Raw genomic sequence first — 23,889 nt, forward strand, 5'->3', positions numbered from 1 at the left:
GTGATGGGATGCTGGCTTGATTGATTGAGTTTCATTGTATTTATTTATGTTTTGTTGGATGATCTTTCCATTTTGCCATTGGTGACAAAATTGGTATTTTTTGGGATGATTTTGACTTATCTCTTAATTTTGGATGATGTTTTTAACTTAATTGCTGATGTAGGTAAACTGAATTTATTCATGTGGATAATGTATTGCGTCTTATTTATTTTACTATGGTTAAGATAGTTGAGATAATTCATTTATAAAATTCAATTACTTTGGATATATGAGCAATGCTTGTTCATGAGTTTGATTTTTATGATTTTAAGTTACTTTAGTTACCAGTCAATTCCCCATGCGTTTTATGAGTTTGTTCATGATTTTAGGAATTAAAAGTTCAAGACTTCAAGGCTAACCTAGTTTAGTGGTTTGGTAGGTTCATATTGAGTCTTAGGGGATTAATTCTTGTATAAAAAAGAACATTGTTTTGGTTGTATAAGGTTTTGTCATCGAATGTCAAAATGGGGAGTTTATTAGGTTTTTGATTGGCCAATTCGGTACTTAAAACAAGTTTATGAATGTACTCTTTAGTGGGGGTAGATTTGCACTTATGTTTGAATGTGAAAATCCTTCAAGAATATCAAGTACAACAAGATGCGTTATCAAATCCGTCTGTAGGTGTTTGGATGGAATGTTAAGGCAGAAGGTTTTATCCTTAGATTCGTCTGTATATGTTCAAATGTGATGTTGAGACAGTCTGTCCCATTCGCACCTGTTAGATGAAGAAACAGAATGGCTCTTTCATAAAAGCGTCCGCAAGTGTTCGAACATTTTGGAGAAACAATATGTTTCATTCGCAAATGAGTCCGCTGATGTCCGGAAGCCTTTAGGGTTATTGGCATGAAACTAGACATGTCCTGACAAGCTACTTATGTGTCCGGACGCCGCTAGAGTTTTGACAAATGAAATTTAGGTTTTGAAGGCGATTTTTCCAAGTCTATAAAAGGGATTGATATGCACGATTTTAAAAGAGGTGTGACAAAAGCTATTGCATACATTAAGCTTAGCCTTTTGATTTGCTTGTGAGCCAAGTTGTGAGCTTTATTGTCACTCTCTTGGAGTTGTTCATTCAAACAACCCCATTCACCAATTAGCAACCAATTAGTTTAATCGGAGTTCTAGTTAAAGAGATGAGATAGAAGAATTGTTTAGAGGTTCTAGAAGAATTACTATGGTAGCGGGTAATAAGGGTGGGCAAAGCCCGCCCAAATCGGACCCGATCCGCCACACCCCATAAAATCCGGATTTTAGCTTTAAAAGTGTGAAGCTAGGTTAAAAAAGGGGCTACCCGTGTGGGGTGGGGCGAGGCGCAGGTATCACATTTTAAAAATACCGGATACTCACCCCGCCCCACATGCCTATTCCTAAAAAACCCTAACCCTGTGCTGAACTCCTCAGTGCCCTCACAAGTCATGCCTCACCCCTCTCTACGATGGCTTCTCACTCACTTTCTTTTTGATCCCTCTTCTTATTACTACTTCTTGCAATCCAAACGGCGTCGTCCTGGGCTCTGCTTTCCTTACCAGATCTCAATCCTTCCTACCACAAAGCCAAGTCCGTAAGTAATTCCATATTAGGATATGAAGGAAGCGATCTTAAAGGGATTGGGTTTCAAGGGGAAGATTTAAGGATTTCAGGGTTCGATGTGAAGGATGCGCAGGTGGGGGTGGGGCATTCGGTGGCGTACGAGTTCGATGTGGAGATCAACAACAAAGTGTAAGCCTCTTTTCCTTCTTTTCTTTTTGGTATGTTAGGAACCTTAAATACCCGACTCGCCTCGTCCAACCCGCACTACCTAACCCGAGACCGACGGATACTCCTCACTGTAGCCGGGCCGCGAGTTGGGTTTTGACAACCCGTAGGGTGTTGGTCCGGGTGCCAAAATGGCCAATACTTGCCTCGCTCTGACCCGTGCCCACTCTAGTGGGCAAGTAGGTTACTTGTTCAATACAAATTAGTGCTATCTACAAATGTTTTATGAGTATGAGTTACTTTTAAATTTCTTATTCTTCTATAGTGAACTAATTTCTTGGTTTGGTTGCCCCAAAACATTTTACCTTTGAAGAGTTATTCAAAGGATTTCACTTCGTCAACAAATTTTGTGTTGATTGTCTTATGGTTATTTATATGGTTTGATATTCTGTTGCATAATTTTTAAATTGGTATTTTCTACTATACATCACCTATTCACCCCTCCTAGCTTAGTGTGTGGGGTCTAAAATCGATTTTCACTTCTCTAGTTTATATCACGTTGAAGTACTTTTTTAAATAAAAAAAAACATTTATTTTTCCAAACCATTTGTGTTATGTTATTTTAATTTTTATAAAAAATATAAAAAAGGCATTCTGAACTAACAACCGATTTTAAAATAACTCATTAAATTTTTAAGTGTGCTAAAGTGACCTATCAAATTATCAAAGTATGCCAAAAATGCCATTTTTTAATTATATTTCTATAATACCCTCGCCACGTGTGATATATACCATTAAAAAATAATTAAAATTTAAAAATCAAAGAAAAAATATAAATATTAAAAAAATTAAAAACCTAAGAAAATTAAAAAAGAAAAGAAATTGAAGGGGTGGTTTGAACCACCTTCATGGCTCTTGGGGGTGGTTTGGCCACCTCAAATGGTCAAAAAGAAAAAAGAAAAAAAAAGATGGGATTTGACCCCTTGGGGATGGCCAAACCACCCCCATATTGGCCAGAGGAGGTGGCCAAAACCACCCCCGGATCTGCCCTGGGGTGGCTTAGCCGCCCCCATTGGCCAAAATAGGGGTGGTTGGCCACCCCATTAGCTCATCGAGCCACCCCTTCAAATTTTAATTTTTTTTTTAATTTTTTTTTAAACTTGAGTTTTAAATCTATTTTTTTTTTTTTTTAATTTTTTTCAGGAGATATATACACATCATAAGAGTATTATAAAAATATTTCAACGAAATGGTATTTTTAGTAACTTAAAAATTCAAAAAATCTATTTTAAAATCGAGTGTTAAGTTCATGATGGTTTTTTATATTTTTCCCCTTATTATTTTAAAAGTTTAAATGTAAAACCGGGGTTAGTGTTCTTCCTTTCCGTAAAAATGATGGCTGTGTCACCTCTGCTTCACATGCAACCCATTCCAATCCCTCCACTCCAATCCCACCGTTCCCCAGTCTCCACCACCCTCCCCAAAAGGACCCTAATTTTCCGTCAAAACCCTAAACCTAACCCCAGTAGACCAGCCAAGATGGTGGCCCACGCAGGCAGCGTGCAGACCGCAGTATCAGAGGCACTGAAGCTGATCCAGTCGTCCCCTCCCACATGGCAGTCGGCTCTCCTCAACAACCTCCTCATCTTCGTTCTGGGTTCACCAATTCTGGTCTCTGGCCTCTCTCTCGCGGGCATTGCGGCTGCTTTCCTTTTGGGCACTCTCACTTGGCGCGCTTTTGGTTCGTCTGGGTTCCTTCTCGTTGCCACCTACTTCATCATTGTAAGCCCATAACAAACAAAAAAATCTGTGTTTAAATTTTTTGTACTTTTTTTTTTCTTAGAGTTTGTTGGGTATTCTGTTAATTTCATTGATTTCGGTCTGGGTTTTGAATTTTGTTCCTTTTATCGGAGTTCAATTGTTAGTAAATAATTTTTTTTTTTTTAATTGATTGTCTTCGGTGAACATTTTTCGTAATATTTTCTTGTTTTTTAATCCTACGGGCATCTCTTGCAATAATAGCTAAAGTAGTTATTGAAAAAGTACAACTCTCTATTTTAGCTATTGCTTTTTCTATATTCTATCTAACAGATTCTTTATTTTACTCTCTACTTGCATTTAAATATTATTTTGTGCGAAAAAAGCGTGAAAAAATAGGGAGAGAGAAAGAGAAAAAAGGAAATGGTGAGAGAAAATAATAAAAAATTCTTTGTAACGTGAATAGTGAAAGTGAATAGGTAAAATAACCTATTTACTATTCACATTAGAAGGAAAAAAAATTTATTTTACCTATTATATAGGATATGAGAAATGGCTCATAATAATCAAATTTTAAATCATTTGCCTATTCTGATGGAGATGCTCTTATAGAGTTTCTTGGAGTGAAATTCAATTGTTTCTTTTAACATTTTTTTTGTTAGTTACTATTTTCTATCGGTTAGCCATTAGAGAACAATACATATATCTCCTCAAATTACGAGATAATTTGCTATGTTCCCAAACTAATAGAAAATTGTAGTGTACCCTTATAATTTTTTTTAATAAGAATAAAAAAAATACAAAAACCAAATAAGAAAAACATAAAATAAAAAAAAACTGGTGACGCACCAGACTTCACAAGACCCAGGACCACCGTGGTTGTTTTGAAAAATTTCAGGGATATTTTTGTCTTTTTATGGGACAAAAGGGATAAATTGCAATTTTTTAGTAGTTTGGGTGAGACATTGCTTCCATTGAACGGTTGGAGGACATTGCAAATTGCTTGGTTGTTTGAGGGGTATATGTAGTTCTTTTGCTAATTTAATGTGATATCAATCAAATTTCATAACTTCAAATCCTAACTTTATAATATTAAAATATTAAATAAAATTATTAAAATTATTATTTTTTATTAACTTAAACTCTGGATAATCGGGGATTTAACTTTTTATTTTTATTTTTTATGTATAGAATTTGAGTGAGGGATCAACCTCCTAAATATATATTTGCAGTAATTTCTTCTGCATTCAACCCCCTTTTCAGAGCATAGCCTATGTAACCTACTCCTCCAAAGATCTCACAACTGAAGGTACTTGGGCCCACCACATTTTAGAGATCCTGATGGTTGAGAGCTGAACTTTCTCTTTTTTTTCCCCCTCCATTTGAACTTGGGATTTATACAACTGTTACTACATTCTCGTAACAGCCTAACCGCTCCATGAGTCATTTAATCATTGAATTGCAACTTAACTAAGTTACAGAATAGTTAAGAAAGTAAGGTTTCATGTGGGTATGACCATTCTATTGAGCTCGGGCAATACAAGAGTGATTAGTACGCAAGTTATTCTTGACTGCAATCGGACTTGCCATTGCAGAACCCATAATTTCTTTCTTCTTATTCTGCTTACATAAATGTCTTTCCTTAGGGCTGGAAATGAGCCAAACGTATTAGTGCTTGCTCGAGCTCAATCTCGCGACAAGACGAGAAACTCGGCTCGCCAAAGGGAAACCTTGTGCGAGCTCGAGCTTGTGCTCGCATATTAGCCGAGCTCAAGAATCCCTCCCCCCCCCCCCCCCCCCCCTCTTCCTTGGCGCCCTAGAAGCACTTGATAAGGCAACCCTCTCCGACACTTAAACGACACAAGACCAATGCACAATGGCCGACAATTGCGTGCTCTGTGGCCGGAGACCACCACAGTGCCCAATGCCGCCCCCTCAGCCCTTGAAATCTCTCTCTCTCCACCATGTTACACCCCACGGCAGAACATCCCAAGGCCGAAGACGGCGGCCCACGGAACGACTGAAAATGGCACCTTTGCTTGATGTTTTGGGGAAGGATGGAGAAAAGAAAATGAAAAAGAAGAAATCCTTGTGTGAGCAAAGAAAATGAAGAAGAATGGATGAATGAGAAAATAAAATGTGGGGCATGATATTTTGGGAAAACTGTAAGGGCGCGCTGTGTAATGTTTTGGGGAAAAGAAAAAAATGAAGTTCCCAAGGCAGCGTCAAGACGCGTGATAGAAGAAAAAAGTAAAAAAATAAATGTCTTGAGATTCGGCTAGACAGATCGGAGGGCTGAATGTTGACGTGGTGAAGGTAGATGAGAAATTTAATGCGTTTTTTTTTTTTGTTTTGTTGTCGAATACTTTTAAATATTGGCACAATGATTGTTTTCCTTGTCCAAGGCTCCCACGTGATAAAAGCTGGTGGTTGCAGCCTCGTTCAATTTATCGAAGTAAATGGGAGTAGTTGAAGCATTGGGAATTGGATGTCGCAAGTTAAAGATGGCATTAAACTAAGTAATATACTATATTAGTAGATACTTATAGTTAAGTATCTACTTAATCATACTTATAGTTAAGTTACTGGCTGTTTGCTCCCTAGTTCCTAGAGGGGGGTTGGGTATTGAAGATCTCATGCTGTTCAACGAAGCTCTCCTTGGTAAATGGCTTTGGAGATTCGGGCATGAGAAAAATTCTTTATGGAACAGGTGATTGTTATGAAGTACGAGATCCAGAGAGGGGGTTGGTGTTCAGAGGAAGCTCGAGGTCCTTACGGGATGAGTCTTTGGAGGAATATTAGAATTTTTCCAACTTTATTTCCTATAGGGTTGGGGACGGCTCCAACATTCGCTTTTGGCATACAAGGGGCTCTTAAGTTTTTATTTTTAGAATTCTATTCCATAGCCCGTAACAAGGAGGCCTTAGTATCAGATTATTTGGACCTCTCAAATTCCCTAATTCATTGGAATCCAAGCTTCGTTAGGGTAGCCCAAAATTGGGAACTAGAATCTCTTGACTCCTTTCTCAATCTATTATACTCTTCGAATACTCATTTGAGAGAAGTGGATAGTTTAGGTGTTTCCTGTTGTATACTTCTAGTGTACGTAGGGGCGCGTTACGCTTTCAATAATACTATCATTACTTATCAAAAAAAGAGAAGTGGATAGTATGTTGTGGACACCATCTTGCAAGGACGACCTTTTATAATTCGTTACAGACAGGTGAGCATAGTTCATTCCCTTGGAAAAGTATTTGGAATGTTAAGGCCCCTCATCAAATTGCTTTCTTCTTATGGACAACAGCAATGGGTAGAATCCGCACGACGAATAACCTCAGAAGGCAGGGTTTCCATCTAGTTAGTTGGTGCTGCCTTTGTAAAAAGAATGAGAAAACTATTAATCATCTTCTCATCCACTACAAGTATACTGCTTATATTTGGCACTTGGTTGTTAACATTTTCGGGGTTTATTTGGTTATGCCTAATATCATCCTAGAGTTTCTTCATTGCTGAAAATTTCAAGGACAGGGACACCTCAAAGGGGCAATCTGGAAAGTAATTCCTGCTCTCTTAATGTGGAGCATTTTGAGAGAAATGAATCGGCGTATCTTTGAAGATAACGAGTCCAATGTTTTTTTTTTCTTTCAAAAATCCTCATTTTTGAGATCTTTTTTGGATTGGGTTATTGTAAATGTTCCTAATTTTGACTAAGAGAATCTAGTAAATTTGATTTGTTTTTTAAATTGTATTAGCCTTTAGGGTATTTGGTTCTCTAGTATACTTTTTGTTTATGTGGGCTTTGCCCTTTTCTTTCAATTAAATTATTATTATTCCTAACATATATATATAGATAGATACTTAGATACTAGTTTTATTATAGTTACTTATTATCTAGATACTTATATTGACTATTGTTATTTGTTACTTAATTTATGCTTACATATTTATAAAATAATATATATTGACTATTATTACTTAATAAGTAATATACTATATAAGCTATGTTTATGAATATGAATATATATATACACACACAAACTAATAAATATATACGAGTCGAGCCTAACAAGTTAGTGAAGCCTTATACTAGTTTGTTTACAAATATTAAGCGAGTCGACCCCACTTTATATGAGTTTGTATTGTTTAATAATCGAGCCTAATTTTGTGTTCATGAACAACCTGTTTAATAATCAAGTCGAACTTGAGCCGAGCTTAATCGAGCCGAGCCCGAGTATGTTTACAAGTAGTTTTGTTCGTTTATAGCTATATCTTTCTTTGTTTGTTGATTGATTGCCCAGTGTTTGCGTTGTTTATATTGTCAGCTATTATTTTTGGGTTTTTTTTTTTATTTTTTTTTTATTTTTTTTTATAAAATATAATCCTTGGGCATTCTAAACTGAAATCTAGTTATTTTATTCTGTTATTTGTCAAAAGTATAAATTTGATTTATGAGTTTTGTTTCTTACTAAAAAATTAATTGTCAACTGATTTACTGTTATAGTGCTATTCCTTAGTGATTGTACTTTTTGATTCTTCTATTAATGGGTTTCTATAATTTTTTTTTTTTTCTAATAGGGCACGGCAGTAACAAAAGTGAAAATGGCACAAAAGGAGGCTCAGGGGGTTGCTGAGAAGAGAAAAGGAAGAAGAGGACCAGGTAGTGTTATTGGTTCCAGTGCTGCTGGTTGTCTCTGTGCTTTTCTTTCAATCTTTGGAGTAGGGGGGGAGGCATTTTCTCAGCTTTGGAAACTCGGATTTGTTTCCAGTTTTTGTACTAAGTTGAGTGATACTGTCTCAAGTGAGATAGGGAAGGCATATGGCAAAACAACGTAAGTAATGCATCTCTTGGTCTGGTTTGGGCATTTTAGTTTAATGTTATGAATACTTTTCTTAGTTTACCCATAAATGAATGAAAAAAAAATAGATTTTGGCCAGATTTTTCAAGTCCATTTGCTTTGTTGCATGCATTATATGGCCAGTATCATTGCTCAATGCTTTTGAATAATTTTATTAAGTTCTAAACTTTATTTTTTGATGAATCAAATGGCATAAGCAAATTTGTAGAAGTATGATGTGTGATATACTAAATTCGAAATCACTATATTGTTTTCTTCTCCTGCACTCTCTGATCATCCCTAGGATTCTGCATATACTTAAGATTTACATTCTTTTGTTAATTTTTGTTTTCTAATTAGCCTTTTTTTTTTTTTTTGGTTTTAATAAATTGTTTTCTAATTAGCCTTTACTTCTAATTTCTGTCATTGTTATAAATAACGTCATTGGCTGATTCAAATGTTCGAATGATACCAGTTTAATTTGTTCCTGGACCAGAGCTCAAATTGGAAGGGATGTGGTTATGGTTGGAATGTTTCAATAGTGTGGCCAACTGTATGTTATTTGACGGAAAATAATAGAAAAAGAGAAATTAAATTATATCAATCTTTAATTATCCTTTTGGAGGAACTTTTATCCTCCTATCACACTCTGTATCTTTGGACTACGGCTTATGTGTTCCCATTATCTATTAGCTTTCTTGACTTACTCATTTCTCTAGTTAGGCGTTTCCTTTTGTATACTCCTAGTGTACTAAGGGGCACCTCACGCTTTTAATGAGATTGGCTTATTATTTATCAAAAAAAATTATCCTTTTGAATTAAATAATCTAATGCAACTTATTAGCATAAGTCATTGACTAAAGTTTGTTTATGCTTTTGAAGAAATTTTTAGGTAGTGCATTTCGCTAGAAGCGGGCTCAAAAAGTCAAAATAGTAGATGGTTTCGACTGTTTTATCATCTGTTTCAAATCATGTTAATCTCTACATGTTGTCTCACTATCTATGGTGTCTATCCATTCTTGAAAGACAACCATGCTTGAAATTGCATACTGTTGAACTCAACTGGTTGGATAGAGTGAATCCTTTCTCTCCAAAATTGATGCAAAAATAAGTTAATGCAATGGTCTAAGCATGATATGTCTCTCTTGTATAGAAGTTAAGTAGCCAAATAAAACTTTTGCACAGCTAAGTAATCTCAAGTTAGTTAATCATTTTGCGTCATGTAAAGAATATTCTCGTATGTTTTTGCCAATGTACTTGGTTGTGGGATTTAATTTGGTCTAGGCTGGGTAGGTTTGGCATCGAACCTTATGACGCCAGGCACTCAGAGCTTCAACTTTAGAATTGCTGTGACCTAAACCTGAGTGGACTCACCAGCATTGGCCATTGAGAATTAAACTGACACCTAGCCATTCCAGAATCGAACTCACCCATCCCAAGTTGTTAAACTAACACCTAACTATTTGTTACTTGTGATATGAACATGAAGACATTTCCATTGTATCTATCTACCTTGTAAATATGTAACTCGTGTGTGTATGTAAATTACTTTGTTTGTATATGGTCTGTGACCTAGAATCAACCTGACCTAGCTCAATTCCTAGTTGATAACCACGATCTAACTATGGGTTTATCTGTAGAGGATGATGAAAACTCAAAAAAAGAAAATCGGTTGAAGTGATATTGAGACAATTATTAGATCTTGAGAAACCTAAATGCATTTTAGCTGTCCATATAGTATCATGTTCTGTCATAATTAAAGCTCACCTAAAACTTGTTAGCAAAATCAGATGGGTTGAATCATTTTTCAGAACTTCCTGTCATCGTGACGTTTATCAGCATAGTTTTACCCTAATGGAAAAGCATAGGTGATGCTTTTGCATTGATGGAAATGAACATAAACGTCGCTTAGACTTTTATGAGCTATTATGTCATATAAAGTTGGGCAGTAGTAGCCTTGCTAAAATGAAGCGTCTACTTAGAAAGAAGACATATTGAAGACGTCCTTTGAAAGCACAACACCTAGCAAGATGGGGTGAAAAGGCTACCCCTTATGAGGCACTCTTACCTTACTAGGCTGATTGTTTTTCACGTGTTAAGAGGCTCAGGAGCTAAGTGCCTGCCTATGTTGGGAGCAGGGTGCAGGGAGCTTGACAGTGGCTAGTATTGTTAAGTAGGAAGCATTTAGAGATAAAACTCTCTTTGGTTTGAAGATACATGTCACTCTTGCAACTTTTGGGACAATCATGCTCTAGGCCTCCTATAAGTAGGGGTGGGCAAATTATCCGCCTACCACCTACTGACCGCTTACCGAACCGAACCGCCTACCGACTAATTTTGGTTCGGTAGTTGGTATAAAATTTTGTTCCGAAAGCCAATTCAGTAACCGAATCGAACCGTCTTTTAATTGGTAACTGAACTAAACCGAACTGCCTTTTAATCGGTAACCGAACTGAACCGAACTGCCTTTATTCCGACCAATTTACCGAACCGACATAAAACGAAATAATGTCATTTTAGTAAGAACGAAACGCTTGATTTTTTTTTTTTTTTTTTTTTTTTTTTTTTTTTTTTTTTTTTTTTTTTCTCCTTTAAAAAAAATCTAAACGACGCCGTTTCATTACCCATGTTAACCGAATGTTAACCGATTTAACTGACTGCCTATTAACCGATTAACCGACTGCATTCCGACAAAAGTCAGTTAACCGACCAAATTAACCGACTTACCACCTACCGAATTGATACCCACCCCTACCTATAAGTAGAATCATTTGGGTTGGCTAGATGATGACATTGCTTGTTCTTATTGATTTGCGTGACTTTTTTTTTTTATTTTAATTATTGATTTGCGTGACACTCCTACTAGAATATACATTTAGTCTCCTTTCTGTTGAGTATTTGGCGGAATAAGGTCCCCATAAGATTGGCGTTTTTTGCTTGGTCAGCCACCTTAGGGAATATCTTCACCATGGATAACCTAAGGAAGCGGCATGTCTTAATGGTTGATTGGTGTGTATGTGAGAGGTGTGGAGAGTCTGCAGATCATCTTTTACTCCATTGTGGGATTGCTAGTACCTTATGGAATGTTATTTTCAGTTGTGTTGGCCTAGCTTAGGTTATGTCTATACAAGTGGTAGACCTTGTCGCATGTTGGAGATGACAGTGTGGTTGTCTTTAGAGTGCAACACTGTTCCATCTTGCCTAATGTGGTGTTTTTAGAGGAAAATAAATGATTGAGTTTTGATGGCCGCGAGAGAACAGTGGTGGAACTAAAGTCTTTTTTCTTCAACACTCTTTACTACTGGACAACTGCTTTTAAATACCTTAATATGTATAGCTTTCATGGTTTTCAGATCTTTTTTTTTTTTTTTCTTTTTGTCTAGTTAGTTATATCTCTTGAATACTTTATGTGTACCTAGGTTGCGCTTGTGTTTTTTTAATGATATATATTTTTTTTAAATAAGTAATCGCATTTTATGAAAGTGCAAAAGAACCATGGGGTTTTCAAGTAACTGGTTGGTGGAAGCCAAAGAGTTTGAAATGGTGGTAGTAGGAGGGGAGATAGGGGTACGTATCAGGGAGAGTTGTAAGGGTAAGAAGAGGTCGATCCTCTTAGATAGAGCTGAGTTAGCATGGTTGTTAATCACTTTTGAGAATCTGGTTTGCGTGGAAGACTCATGGGTGTTTTGGGATCAATCCCAGCATGGGTTCCAGCGGATCATTGCGCAACGGCATTTTAACAGACATGGTGGGTACATGGTCACAGAAGAATTTAATGGTGATCGGAGGAAGGATTCGATCTTCATCCCGAAGGGAAGATCCGGCCAAGGTTGGAATTGCTTTCGCGTGGAATTACGCCTGGTCTCTGATTACTTCAGAGCCGGTTTCAGAGCCATGGTGGTAGAACCGGAGCTCCACGCAGACCTGAGAGGGAGGAGAAGCTATGCAGAGGTGTTGGCGAAGACAACACCTCCTCTGGATGCGCCTTTTGGTGCTGCTTTCGGTCCAGTAGCAAGAGTGCTGAGATGGGTTAGAGAATGCTCGGAGGGGATTAAGTATTCCCAACCCCCGGCGAAGCGTGATGCACATTTTCTGGCGAAGGACTTTCACGCCCAAGAGTCGATTCCGGCGGAGCATTACAGAACACATGAGAAGAGAACCCATCCTTGGGTTCCTGTAAATCGGCAACATCTGCCCAAGCAGACGGTCTTGGCGAAGATAGAAACAGCGGCGGGTAAGACAACTCCGGCTCCAGCAGGGCTCTCTACTGTGTTGGGAAGGACGACTGACACCAGGCATGGAGCAGTCTTAGCTACGTTGCTCCCTGCAGCACACATCAATCATTTTGGTGACAGCCTCGATGTGGGCACCTTCAGAGAGACGTTAGAAAGGCTTCAAAAGGAAATCGGTTTTTGCCTGAAGGGTTTAGCCATGTTTGAGGGTGGTGGACCGGGTTGTGCCTTTTCTCGCCCCAAACCTAGGGCCTGTGCAGAATGGGCTTCAAAGTGCCATGGCCCAAAACGAAATTCCTAGCTCATTCCAAGTCAGCCCGGGATACTAAAGGAAAAGGCCCCATGGTTTGTCCGTCTAACCGGCCCAAGGTGTTCAACGCCAAGGAGGGTCCAGGCTCCCGCCTCCCTTCGGCTCTTTTGGGCTTAGGTGCATCTCCTTCTCGGGTAGATTCGTTATCGGGCTTGGACGCCTGGATCTTCACACCAGGCGCCTCATCCTCAAGGCTGGTACCAACTCTGGTCCCAGCCGTCGGTTACCCGTCATCTGACGGTCAATCACGAACACCGGTGATGGTTTCACCATGGCCGGTTCCTATGGGCTCAGAAGTTTCAGCCGCACGGGTGGATCCACCACAGTACCCTGACGCTGGTTTTCCGACACCCTCTCCTCCATGCTCAGTCGCCGGTCATCCTATTTTACAAGGCTAACCTAGTTTCCTGGACAGGTACGTTTCACCTCGAGGCAGCACTGAGTTGATGGTGTTTTCAGAGCCAACGTAGGTGATGGAGGTTCCGGTTTAGAGGAAGGAGGGTGAGTTGAACGCAGGGTCTGGATCAGCTATGAAAAAGGGGTCCTTGGAGCAATTACAGCCGGATAGCCGTGAGATTTTGGTTGTGTGTTCAGAGGCTGGTCCAATTCGGGTGAGGGAATCTTCGGAACAACTATAGTTGAAAACTGACAATCTTCTTATTGTGCCACGGATGTTGATAGGGACTGAGTTTTGGCCTCAACCGTTGGTGGATATTGCATTTGTTCCATGCATTGACAGTGCTGGAGGTGAGGGAAGTGATTGGAAGGGGGGGCTAGTATTGGAATCAGAGTCATCTGGTTTGCAGGTTGGCGATGAGGTGAGACCTCCAGCGGCATTCATCCCGGGGGTGCTGAATTGGTGGAGTTCAAGGCGGGTGGGCAGGTAGAAGAAGCGGGTACTCCTCTCAATGCTTACTCTCCAGCCTCGGGGGGTTTGGGGCACTCTGATTGGGTTATTCAGTGTGCAAATGAGATTTATCCCATTTTAGGGATGTCGTTTGCGGGTCATAATCTGCAACTGTTAGCATTTTTGACTTGTCTAGAAGAGGAGCGCCGCATTGGAGGTGGATGCACGAAGGGTAAGAGGGAGATTAAGAACTTGGAGAGTTCTATAAACTATGATACCAAAGGTTCTTGCTTGAATTGTGGTAAAAGGAGGGCAAGAGGGCTTATAGTAGTGCCATGAAGCCCAAGATTCTCTCTTGGAATGTGAGGGGGCTGAACAATAGGCGCAAACGCCTAAGGATATGCAATTTGCTCAGAGATTGGAAGGTGGATATTATTTGCCTCCAAGAAATAAAAGTTCAAGATCTGTTTAGAAGCTTTGTGCGAAGCTTATGGGGGTGCAATCATGTGGATTGGTGTTGTTTGGATTCTAGTGGGGCTTCAGGGGGTATCCTGATCATGTGGGATAAGAGGGTGGTGGAAAAGGTAGATGTGTGCCTGGGGGTTTTCACGCTTGCAGTTTCCTTTAGGAATGTTGCGAATCATTTTGAGTGGGGTTTTGCTGGAGTGTATGGTCCGAACTTCAGTATTGATAGGAGGGGGCTTTGGGATGAGTTGGTTAGGATTCTTAGTTGGTGGAATATGCCTTGGTGTATAGGGGGTGATTTCAATATTACTTGGTTCCCTAGCGAAAGATCTGGAGATGGTAGTGTGTCTGCCATGAGGGATTTTTGTGATTTTATCTTTGATCAGGGTCTTATGGATTTTCCTCTTGCTGGAGGATCTTATGCTTGGTCGATCTCTTGTGATCCTTCCCGTTTGGTCCAGGATTGATTGTTTTCTTGTTTCTCCTGATTGGGAAGCTAGATTTCATGTGGCCTCCCAGATGAGGCTTCCCCGCCTTTACTGTGACCACTTTCCTATTCTTCTCGATTGTGCTCACATTTTTGGGAGAAGTAGGCCGTTTAAGTTTGAGAATATGTGGCTTAAGGCGGATGGATTTGTGGGGTTGGTGAAACAGTGGTGGGATTCATACTCTTTTCATTGTACTCCCAGTTTTGTGTTAGCTTGTAAGCTAAAGGCTCTCAAACAAAATTTGAAGACATGGAATGTAGAGGTTTTTGGTAACGTAGAGAGAAACAAGAGAAAGCTTTTTGAAGAGCTTCAGGCTGATACTATTGAAGGTAGTAGGGCTTCGGTTGAGGGGGAACTCCTAAAGAAGTTAGAGATTGTCAGCGAGATAGAGAGATGCTCTCTTTTGGAGGAGGTAGCTGGAGGCAAAAGTCCAGGGTGACGTGGTTAAAAGAAGGAGATAAATGTACTAAAATTTTCCATTCCATTGCCAATTCAAATAGAAGGTACAACTCTATGGACATCTTATTGATTGGAGATTCTATTTCTTCTGATCCGGCTGAGATAGGTGAGCACGTAGTTCAGTTCTATCAAGATCTCTTCCCTGAGAAGCATAGTTGGAGGCCTCGGTTGGATGATCTTTCCTTTGATGCTATTCTGGAGTCAGAAGCAAGTTGGTTGGAGAGAGCCTTTGAGGAGGAGGAGGTTAGGAAGGTAGTGTTCGCTATGAATGGTGACAAAGCGTCGGGTCCTGATGGTTTTACTATGGCTTTCTTCCAAGCTTGTTGGGAGGTTATGCGACTGTACATTATGGAGGTATTTTCTGACTTTCATGCTAGAGAAGTGTTTGAGAAGAGTCTGAATATTTCTTTTATTGCGCATATTCCTAAGATTCCTGGTGCTATCTCTCTCAAAGATTTCCGGCCCATAAGCCTTGTGGGAGGTATCTATAAGATTATTGCTAAAGTTTTGGCTAATAGATTGAAGATGGTTTTGGAAAAGGTTATTTCCAAATCCCATAGTGCTTTCATCAAAGGGAGGCAGATTCTCGATCCGATCATTATTGCTAATGAGTGCCTTGATAGTCGAATTAGATCAAGGGAGTCGGGCATCATTTGCAAAATGGACTTGGAAAAGGCTTATGATCATGTTAATTGGGATTTTCTCTTGTATATGTTGAGGAGGTGCGGCTTCGGGGGTAAATGGTGCTCGTGGATAGCTCAATGCATTTCTTCTGCGAAGTTTTCGGTGCTAGTTAATGGCTCGCCCAACGGCTTTTTCAGTAGCTCTCGTGGCTTGAGGCAAGGGGACCCTTTGTCTCCTCTTTTGTTTGTGTTTGTTATGGAGGCTTTGAGTCGTATGATTACAGTGGCAGTCAATGGGGGTTGGTTAGATGGCTTCAGAGTGGGTAATGCTTCTTTCTCGCATCTTTTGTTTGCTAAGACACTTTGATTTTCTATGATGCTCGCTCCTCCAAGTTGCGGTATTTGCGGAGTCTCTCTCTCTTATTTGAGGCTGTTTCGGGTTTAAAGATTAACTTGGCCAAATCCAATCTTATTCCAATGGGGAATGTCATTCAAGTGGGAAGGTTAGCTGACATTTTGGGTGTGAGGTTGCTTCTTTGCCAATGAAGTATTTGGGTCTTCCTTTGGGGACTTCCTACAAGTCTACTCGTATTTGGGATGGAGTTATTGAGAAGGTTGAAAATCGGTTGGCTAGTTGGAAAAGATTATACCTCTCGAAGGTGGGGAGGGTTACCCTTATCAAGAGTTCTCTCTCTAACATACCTACCTACTACATGTCTCTGTTCCCTATTCCGGTGTGTGTTGCTACACGCATTGAGAAGCTTCAACGAGATTTTCTTTGGGGTGGAATGGGTGAAGAATTTAAATATCATTTGGTGAGTTGGGCGAAGGTTTGTACCCCATTTTCAAAAGGGGGGCTTGGCATTAGAAATTTGGTGTTGTTCAACCGCGTGTTGTTAGGAAAATGGTTATGGCGCTTTGGTAGGGAAAGAGATGCTTGGTGGAGAGTTGCGGTGGAGTCCAAGTATGTTAATATGTGGGGTGGGTGGTGCTCCCGTGAGATTGCAGGGGCTTTTGGAGTAGGGTTGTGGAAGTACATAAGGAAATGATGGGAGACCTTTTCTAGATTTTTTAGATATGAGGTGGGGGATGAGAGTAGGACTAGATTTTGGCATGACTTGTGGTGCGGAGATTCGGTTCTGAAAGAAGTGTTTCCTGATCTCTTTGGTATTGCTTTGGTGAAGGATGCGTTAGTGGCTGACAATATGGAGATTTTGGGTGGGTCCATTCAGTGGAACGTGAGCTTTGTTAGAGAGACGCATGATTGGGAAGTAGATGTTTTTGCCTCTTTTTTTTTTTTTTTTTTTTTTTTTTTTTTTTTTTCAGGTTTTACACTCTACCAAGGTGAATAGAGATCGGGAAGACTGCCTTAGATGGGTTTCTTCCAAGAAAGGTGTGTTCAGGGTTAAGTCTTCTTTTGGTTCCTTGATGTGTTCTGGAGGAACTCGGTTCCCTTTGAAGAGTGTGTGGCGGTCTCAGGCACCCTCGAGGGCAGCCTTCTTCACATGGTCTGCAGCTCTTGGTAGAATCTTTACTTTGGACAACCTTAGGAAGAGGCACATAATCATTGTAGATAGATGTTGCCTATGCAAGCGAGATGGGAAATTAGTAGACCATATTCTTCTGCATTGTGATGTGGCATCCGCTCTGTGGAACAACATCTTCTCTCGCTTTGGTATTTGTTGGGTCATGCCTAGGAGTGTGCTAGACCTAGTTGCTTGTTGGTGGAAGTTTGGGAGATCAAGGAGCGCTACAACATGGAAGATGGTGTCTATCTGCATTTTTTGGTGTATTTGGAGAGAAAGAAACCTTAGGTGTTTTGAGAACCTAGAGAGCTCCCTAGAGGAGGTGTTAGAGTTGTTTCTCCATACACTGTATCTCTGGTCGATGGCTTTTTTGTACCCTCTTTCCATTAGCTTTGCTGATTTTCTTGTTTATTTTTCCTCTTCTTGTTAGGTGTTTCCTATTGTATACTTCCAGTATAATTGAAAGCGTAAGAGGGGCGCCTTACGCTTTCAATAAAACTAAATTTACTTATAAAAAAAAAATAAAAGTGCAAAAGGTGCAACCCAAGTACATAAGAAGTATACACGAGATACACCTAGCTAAGAGAAGCAAAAATATCTAGGAAAACAAGAAAGCGAGAAATTTTTTAGTCAAAGGCAGCTATCTAGCAGTAAAGAGTTTTGAAGAAAAAATCCTTTAATTTCTTCAATGTCCATTGGGGAATTTTTTTTTTTTTTTAATAGGTTAAAAAAAAAAAAAAAAAAAAAAAAAAAAAAAACTCCAATCATTTCTTTCCCTCCAAAACATCACATAAGGCAGGATGGAGCCATCTTCCACATTGTAGTATTCTGAAGCCTACTAGATTACCCTTTCCAGCAAGCAAAGGTCTACTATATGGCTCGGCATGACCCAAGCCAACCCTACAAGATCTACCATACTTTGGGAGCCATCTTTCGTTTACTTATATATATATATATATATATAAACCATTGACTGAGACCTTTTGATGCTGAACAGAGACTCATTGTAGTACAAGATACTGAAAACAGGAAGAACAGAGACTCATTGTAGTACAAGATACTGAAAACAGGAAGTTGAGTGTTGTACTTTTCTTGAGATCATCATGAAAGTAGGAACCATAGCCATATTGTGGGTAATAAGTATTATGATACTCATAGGCACCGTTTAACTATAAAGAATTGCAGATTATCATCAATAATGTGTAGAAATGATGAATTTGGAGCCATTGGCCATTCTATTGAAACAAGTGCATAAAACTACTAACCATGGTTATTATTTGGGAACGGTGCTCCAGTAATGTCCTACCCTCTAGCATTTTTGCAAGAAGTGGTTACTCTGAAGACTTGAATTTGCGCACTTGCCGTTGGTAGCCCATGACTTTTCCATTGCACCAGACAATGGTCAATTTGACTATGAAATGGTGTAATTATGAATTTATACATGTGAAAGTATGAATCTTGAAATTAATTGTTTCGGTCTTATAGAATGAAACATGAATATAAGAAAACATAATTTTTTAATTGTAGGGTCTTGAAGCAGTTTCTCTCTCTCTCTAAAAGAAGCTTTGAAAGCTTAGTGTGTACTACCTAAAGCTCTAAAGCGTGCTTCTATATGAGCAGCTAAACCATCCCTATTGAACTTTGGTAACTTTTATGCCAACTGTGTAGTATAGGTTCATACGCCTACTTTTGACCATGTGAATTTTTCGCAAGTACCGAACCAAGTATTCAATTTCATTTCATTTGCCTAAATAGGGAGTACATTCTTGTTCACTGTTGGTACTTGAAAAAAAGTTGCCTACTCATGGAAATATTGGATTTTTTTTTTGCCAAGAATTTCCTAGATAGTATGTATGTAAACTCATATTTGGAGGCACATGAAGATTGTAGTTCTTGGAGTGTATCTAGTTAATGGATGTGTTACTTGAATACTTGATGGCAAATTAATGTTGATGAATTTGATTCTATTATTTGGTGTTGAGTATATGATGACCTTGCGTAAAGCAACATATTCCTTCCCCCAGAATCAAGATCTTGTTTGGATACTTTTTTCCTTGCGTGTATTTTGATCTTTGCTGCTACAGCAACTTATGTTTCGTTACCAGTCATCCAAATCGGTGCTTCTGATCAGGTATTTAATTACCACACTTAAGGTAGTCCCAAGGGGAACTGAAGGGGCTGTGAGTATGGAGGGAACCATAGCTGGACTTTTAGCATCAATTCTTCTTGCCTTTGTTTCTTGTTTCATGGGTGAGGTACTCTTTACTTTCTTCCATCTCTATTAATGAATGCATTTTTATTTTTTTTTCAAAATTGTTTTGGATTTTGTCATTTTTCTTGTTTTGCTTTTAATAAATTTGTTTTACTTGTAATAAATCAAGTTGTTGAGTGCTACAGTATTCAACCAATTTGTTAAGTACTGTAGCATTTTGTAAAAAGGCTCTCCAGATTGAGAGCCGGATGTAGCTTCATTTTTGGTGATTTGTTTTGCTACGGGGCTAGCCAAATTAACTTTTTAGCTAATTTGGCTCGCCAGATGTGAATGCTTTAAGAAACTTGTTTGGAACATGGTCAACTTAAGCTCAAACAAATTAATGAAGCTCATCATTCAAAGACAAGCTGAATCAGCTCTTGGCTAGATTAAGGGGCTTGAGAAAATAGTTTTATTTCCATTTTTTTATTTTTGTAAGTGCTTGTGAAAACAGGTTATGCATTTGAATATCAATCATATTCAAATGCATATGAATATATCTTGTGTACTTTGTGTGGCTAATGGCTATTACAACTATGCTTGAATTCTGAGTCAGACCTGGCCATGAGTAATAAGATCGTACAACTTTTGAGAGTAGTAAATATTGACTTACTACCTTTTTCATGACTTGAGGGCAAACATGGGTAGCTAACTTCTAGTCAAGTGCGAGCCAAGTCGGTTGAAACGTGGTGATGTGACCTTACATATAGTTTAACTGTGAAATAGGATTTATATATATATATATATATATATATATTAACTGTTCTATTTCTTCCGGTGACTTATAATATGGATTCAATTATCTCAAACTAAGTAATTGGTCTGTCTTATAATTTAACAGTGATTGGGAGGATGGGGCAGGTGGTTCCTGGGGGTTTGTGTGTCCTGTTGTGACCTTTTCTTCCAAAACTTAAACTCTGGCTGAACAATACCCACCTTTATATGGTTGAACAACGATTTAAAAGTGTACTCTGGCTTCATTATAGTTTATATTTGAATGAAATATGAACTTATTAATATTTCGTTTAAGAATCACAAAATTAAAGTGTAATTATCTTTTTTCTTTGACCTCTATGACATACAGAATCACCTTTTCTATGCACTTTTGGAAGCTAAAATAACGTCATTTGTGTTTTGAAACTCTAGCAAGATAATATAATCAGGATGTTCTAATCAAGGATGGGATCTGTTTTCTTAATATATGATCCTTCTGGGTTATCCCAATAATATATTAGTCATTGTATAGATGAATAATATCATCTATAATGCAGTTCTGAGTCTATATTGGTTTAAAATATGAATTTATTGATATTAGGTAAAGAGTTACAAACTTGAATTGGATTTAGCTATATTTTGACCTTTGTTGGGAAACTTGAAAAACTCATCATGTGGACTTTCAAAACTGATATTTCACGAGCTGTTTGGCAGAAGCTTTTTCTTTTAACAAAAATTGGCGATCTTGCACCAGTAGAACCGTTTCCATGGTTGTTGAAGGCCGAAAATCTGTATCTTTTCAGATTGCTATGTACATATGTTTCCACCAGATTGTCTGAAGTTGACAATTAAACTTTTTAATATTATGAGATACGTTAAACGTTCTTTTTATCTGAGGATTTTTTGGTGAAACAGATACATGCAGCTGAAGCAATTGTATGCATAATAGCTTCCCAAATTGCTAATGTTGGTGAAAGTATAATAGGTGCTGCACTTCAAGAGAAGCAAGGATTTCAATGGGTAAGCAACCATTTCAATGATTACTTGCTTTCTTTACATACCAATTGTTCTGTGGTTTGACCTGACTTTCTTTACATATCAGTCTTCACTCATGTATATTAGTTTAGATTTTCAGATTTTCAAAAGGGAATAAATTAAGTGGACCTTGGGGACAAGGTCCTTTTAAGGGGGAGGAATGATAGGGATAAGACTAGGATTAGATAGGTTTAATAGTTGAATTCATTGGGATTTTATCATTTTAAATTAGGATTAGGTTATTTAAGAGTTCTTGTTAATTTAGGACTCATCCTATTGTATTCTATTTAAAGGCGATCTTGTTGTTTATAGGGAAGCAAAGAAAATATTTGTGAAATCTATGGTATTCTCCTAATCTGAGTGGAGTTTTGTGGTATCTCCTACCTGAAATGAGTTATTGTGGTCTTTCCTACCTGAAAGGAGCTCTACTCAAATCCCATCCTAACCTCTGGTATCCATCAGTCTCTTCATTCTCATGAGCTCCAGTTCTTACATTGTCTCTGCTCTGTTTTGCAGCTCGACAACAATGCTGTCAATATTATCAATATATCTATGGGCAGCATTATAGCCATCCTGATCCAGCACGTTGTGTTAAGAAACTGAGAAACATCAAATGCACCATCGTCTCTCCTAGGAGAATCTCATCCCTTATGCTCTATATAGGGGTACAATGCATGTTGCTCTGTTTCTCCTTACTCTGGTATCATATCAATGAAGTGGTGTTAAGCTCACAGAACAATTGATCTCCACAAATGCAGCGATAGGATGCAATTACATGTTGTCATTCTTACGGTATCCCTTTATTTTTATTTTTTCTTAGAAAAAAAAAAAAAAAAAAAAAAAACATCATTCCCATTGTAGGTGTGAAATTACAATTTCTCCCAATTTTCATTGGACAACCTTTGTTCCTGTAACATACATCGAATTGATTTGAAAAACACAATTGCCATGTTATAAGCTTCCAGTCTTTTATTTCTCTTCTCTTTTCCTCTTGAACTCCATTGATGAAAATATGATAATTAATAATCAAAGAGTGTTTTTATTTTCTTAGCAACATAAACCTATACGACCCTTGGGGAGACGATGATTCATTTCTATTTCAGAGAATCTGTGTGTGTAATTGTGGACATATCTGTACTCTTTCAGTTAATCATCACAATTTCATTGTTAGGGATTCAGAACTTCAGTAGGCTGCTATGTATGGTACTTACTAAATATATTGTATAGAAGTGGGAAGGTAACATTTTTGCCTTTGAAATGCTAAACATGATCTTTATCCCTTATGCTTTAAATTTTTTTAGTAAAAGACTAGGTTTCCTTGAATTGTCCATTCTTGTTCTCCCTTGGCCCCCAAACCCCCACAATCCATGAATGATAAGGATATTCTCATAGAAATAGGGATGTGCATTGACTCAGTTAGAGTCAGAAACGGCATTTTCGGCTTCCGTCTCTACTAGAGTTGGAAGAGTTAGAAAAACTCACTCCACCTCGAACATGGGTGATTCCCAGTACAACTCCGCCTTAAATGTCGGAGTTGGTTCGAAATGGTATTTGAAGACAAAGCTATTCTCCATCTTCGAAGATGAAGACCAGAAGCTCTTCGGCTGAGTGGCTCTTGGTCTTTGAAGATGATGAACATGAAGGTGAAACGTCAAACTGGTCTTCGACTCTGTCTTCTTCGTCTTCCAAGACGAAGAACAACAAAGGTGAAACATCAAATAGGTCCTCAACTTTGCGTCTTCTTTTTCAACTGATAATAGAAGTGAAGATTAATGGCGGCAATAAGGAGAGTGCTTAATGAGATACTAGGACTGAGATAACTGAGAAGATTTGAGACTACAAGGGGAGAGATGGGACGGCGCAGCACAGATACTTCGAAAGGACTTCGTTTCATCTAAGAAAAAATCTTGTTATATTAATTAAAACGGCATCGTTTTTATAATAAGCTCAGGTTGGATCGGATCAGATCAGAAAAAGTTTGAAAATCTAATGAGAAATGATCAAAATACTCACAATGTATAACAATGGTACAACAACAAGACGCATTAGGGTGAGACTGAAAATCTAATGAGAAATTATCAAAATACTCATAATGTACAACAAGACACATTAGGGTGGGAGATCCAATGTTGGGTCCTACCTTCATGTGTCTTGTTGTTGTACCATTGTTGTACCCTAAAAGTGTAAGTATCATTTCTCAAATCTAATAGACTTTGCAACTTGGACTCCAACTTTTGTCAAAAATCTGAAATGAAAGACAAATAGAAAAGGAGATAACAAGGTTTTCCATGTCGTTTTAATTAAGGGAATGAAAAGAAGAAAGGGAATATACGTGGCAACATGGCTAATAGAAGTTAAGGTAGTGTTTAACATGCTTTTGGCTTTCTATGTACCTTTGATTTGTAAAAGATAAACTTATTTAGTTCTTTTTCTTTTTCTTCTATAAATTAAACATAATAACATGAAAAAGAAAAAGAAAATAATAAAAAAGAAGAAGGATAACTTCACTTAAAGGTACTAAACTTTCACCATTTTTGAATAAATATACCTGAACTTCAAAACGACTTAATTTATAGTATCCATTTTTTGAAAAGTTTCAATTAGGGATTTCC

The 23,889-nt window shown here is 38.3% G+C and overlaps 1 protein-coding gene across 3 annotated transcripts in view; it reads left to right on the forward strand.

Annotated features, from left to right (window-relative positions):
- Positions 1-3,072: 3,072 nt before the first annotated feature.
- Positions 3,073-23,889, forward strand: part of LOC133876543 (protein VTE6, chloroplastic) — a 30,668-nt gene continuing 9,851 nt past the window's right edge. Inside the window, exons 1-5 of one of the 3 annotated variants that reach the window (XM_062314833.1) lie at positions 3,077-3,516; positions 8,068-8,321; positions 19,409-19,532; positions 21,158-21,262; positions 21,794-22,249. In XM_062314833.1, the coding sequence (XP_062170817.1) occupies positions 3,127-3,516; positions 8,068-8,321; positions 19,409-19,532; positions 21,158-21,262; positions 21,794-21,880 (960 nt within the window). In that variant the 5' untranslated portion in view covers positions 3,077-3,126 and the 3' untranslated portion in view covers positions 21,881-22,249. Of the gene's footprint in view, positions 3,517-8,067; positions 8,322-19,408; positions 19,533-21,157; positions 21,263-21,793; positions 22,250-23,889 lie in introns of those variants that run through there. The other 2 variants (XM_062314832.1, XM_062314834.1) reach the window with 2 other exon arrangements.

The sequence above is a fragment of the Alnus glutinosa genome, chromosome 8, assembly GCF_958979055.1.
Source record: "Alnus glutinosa chromosome 8, dhAlnGlut1.1, whole genome shotgun sequence".
NCBI classification, from domain to species: Eukaryota; Viridiplantae; Streptophyta; class Magnoliopsida; order Fagales; family Betulaceae; genus Alnus; species Alnus glutinosa.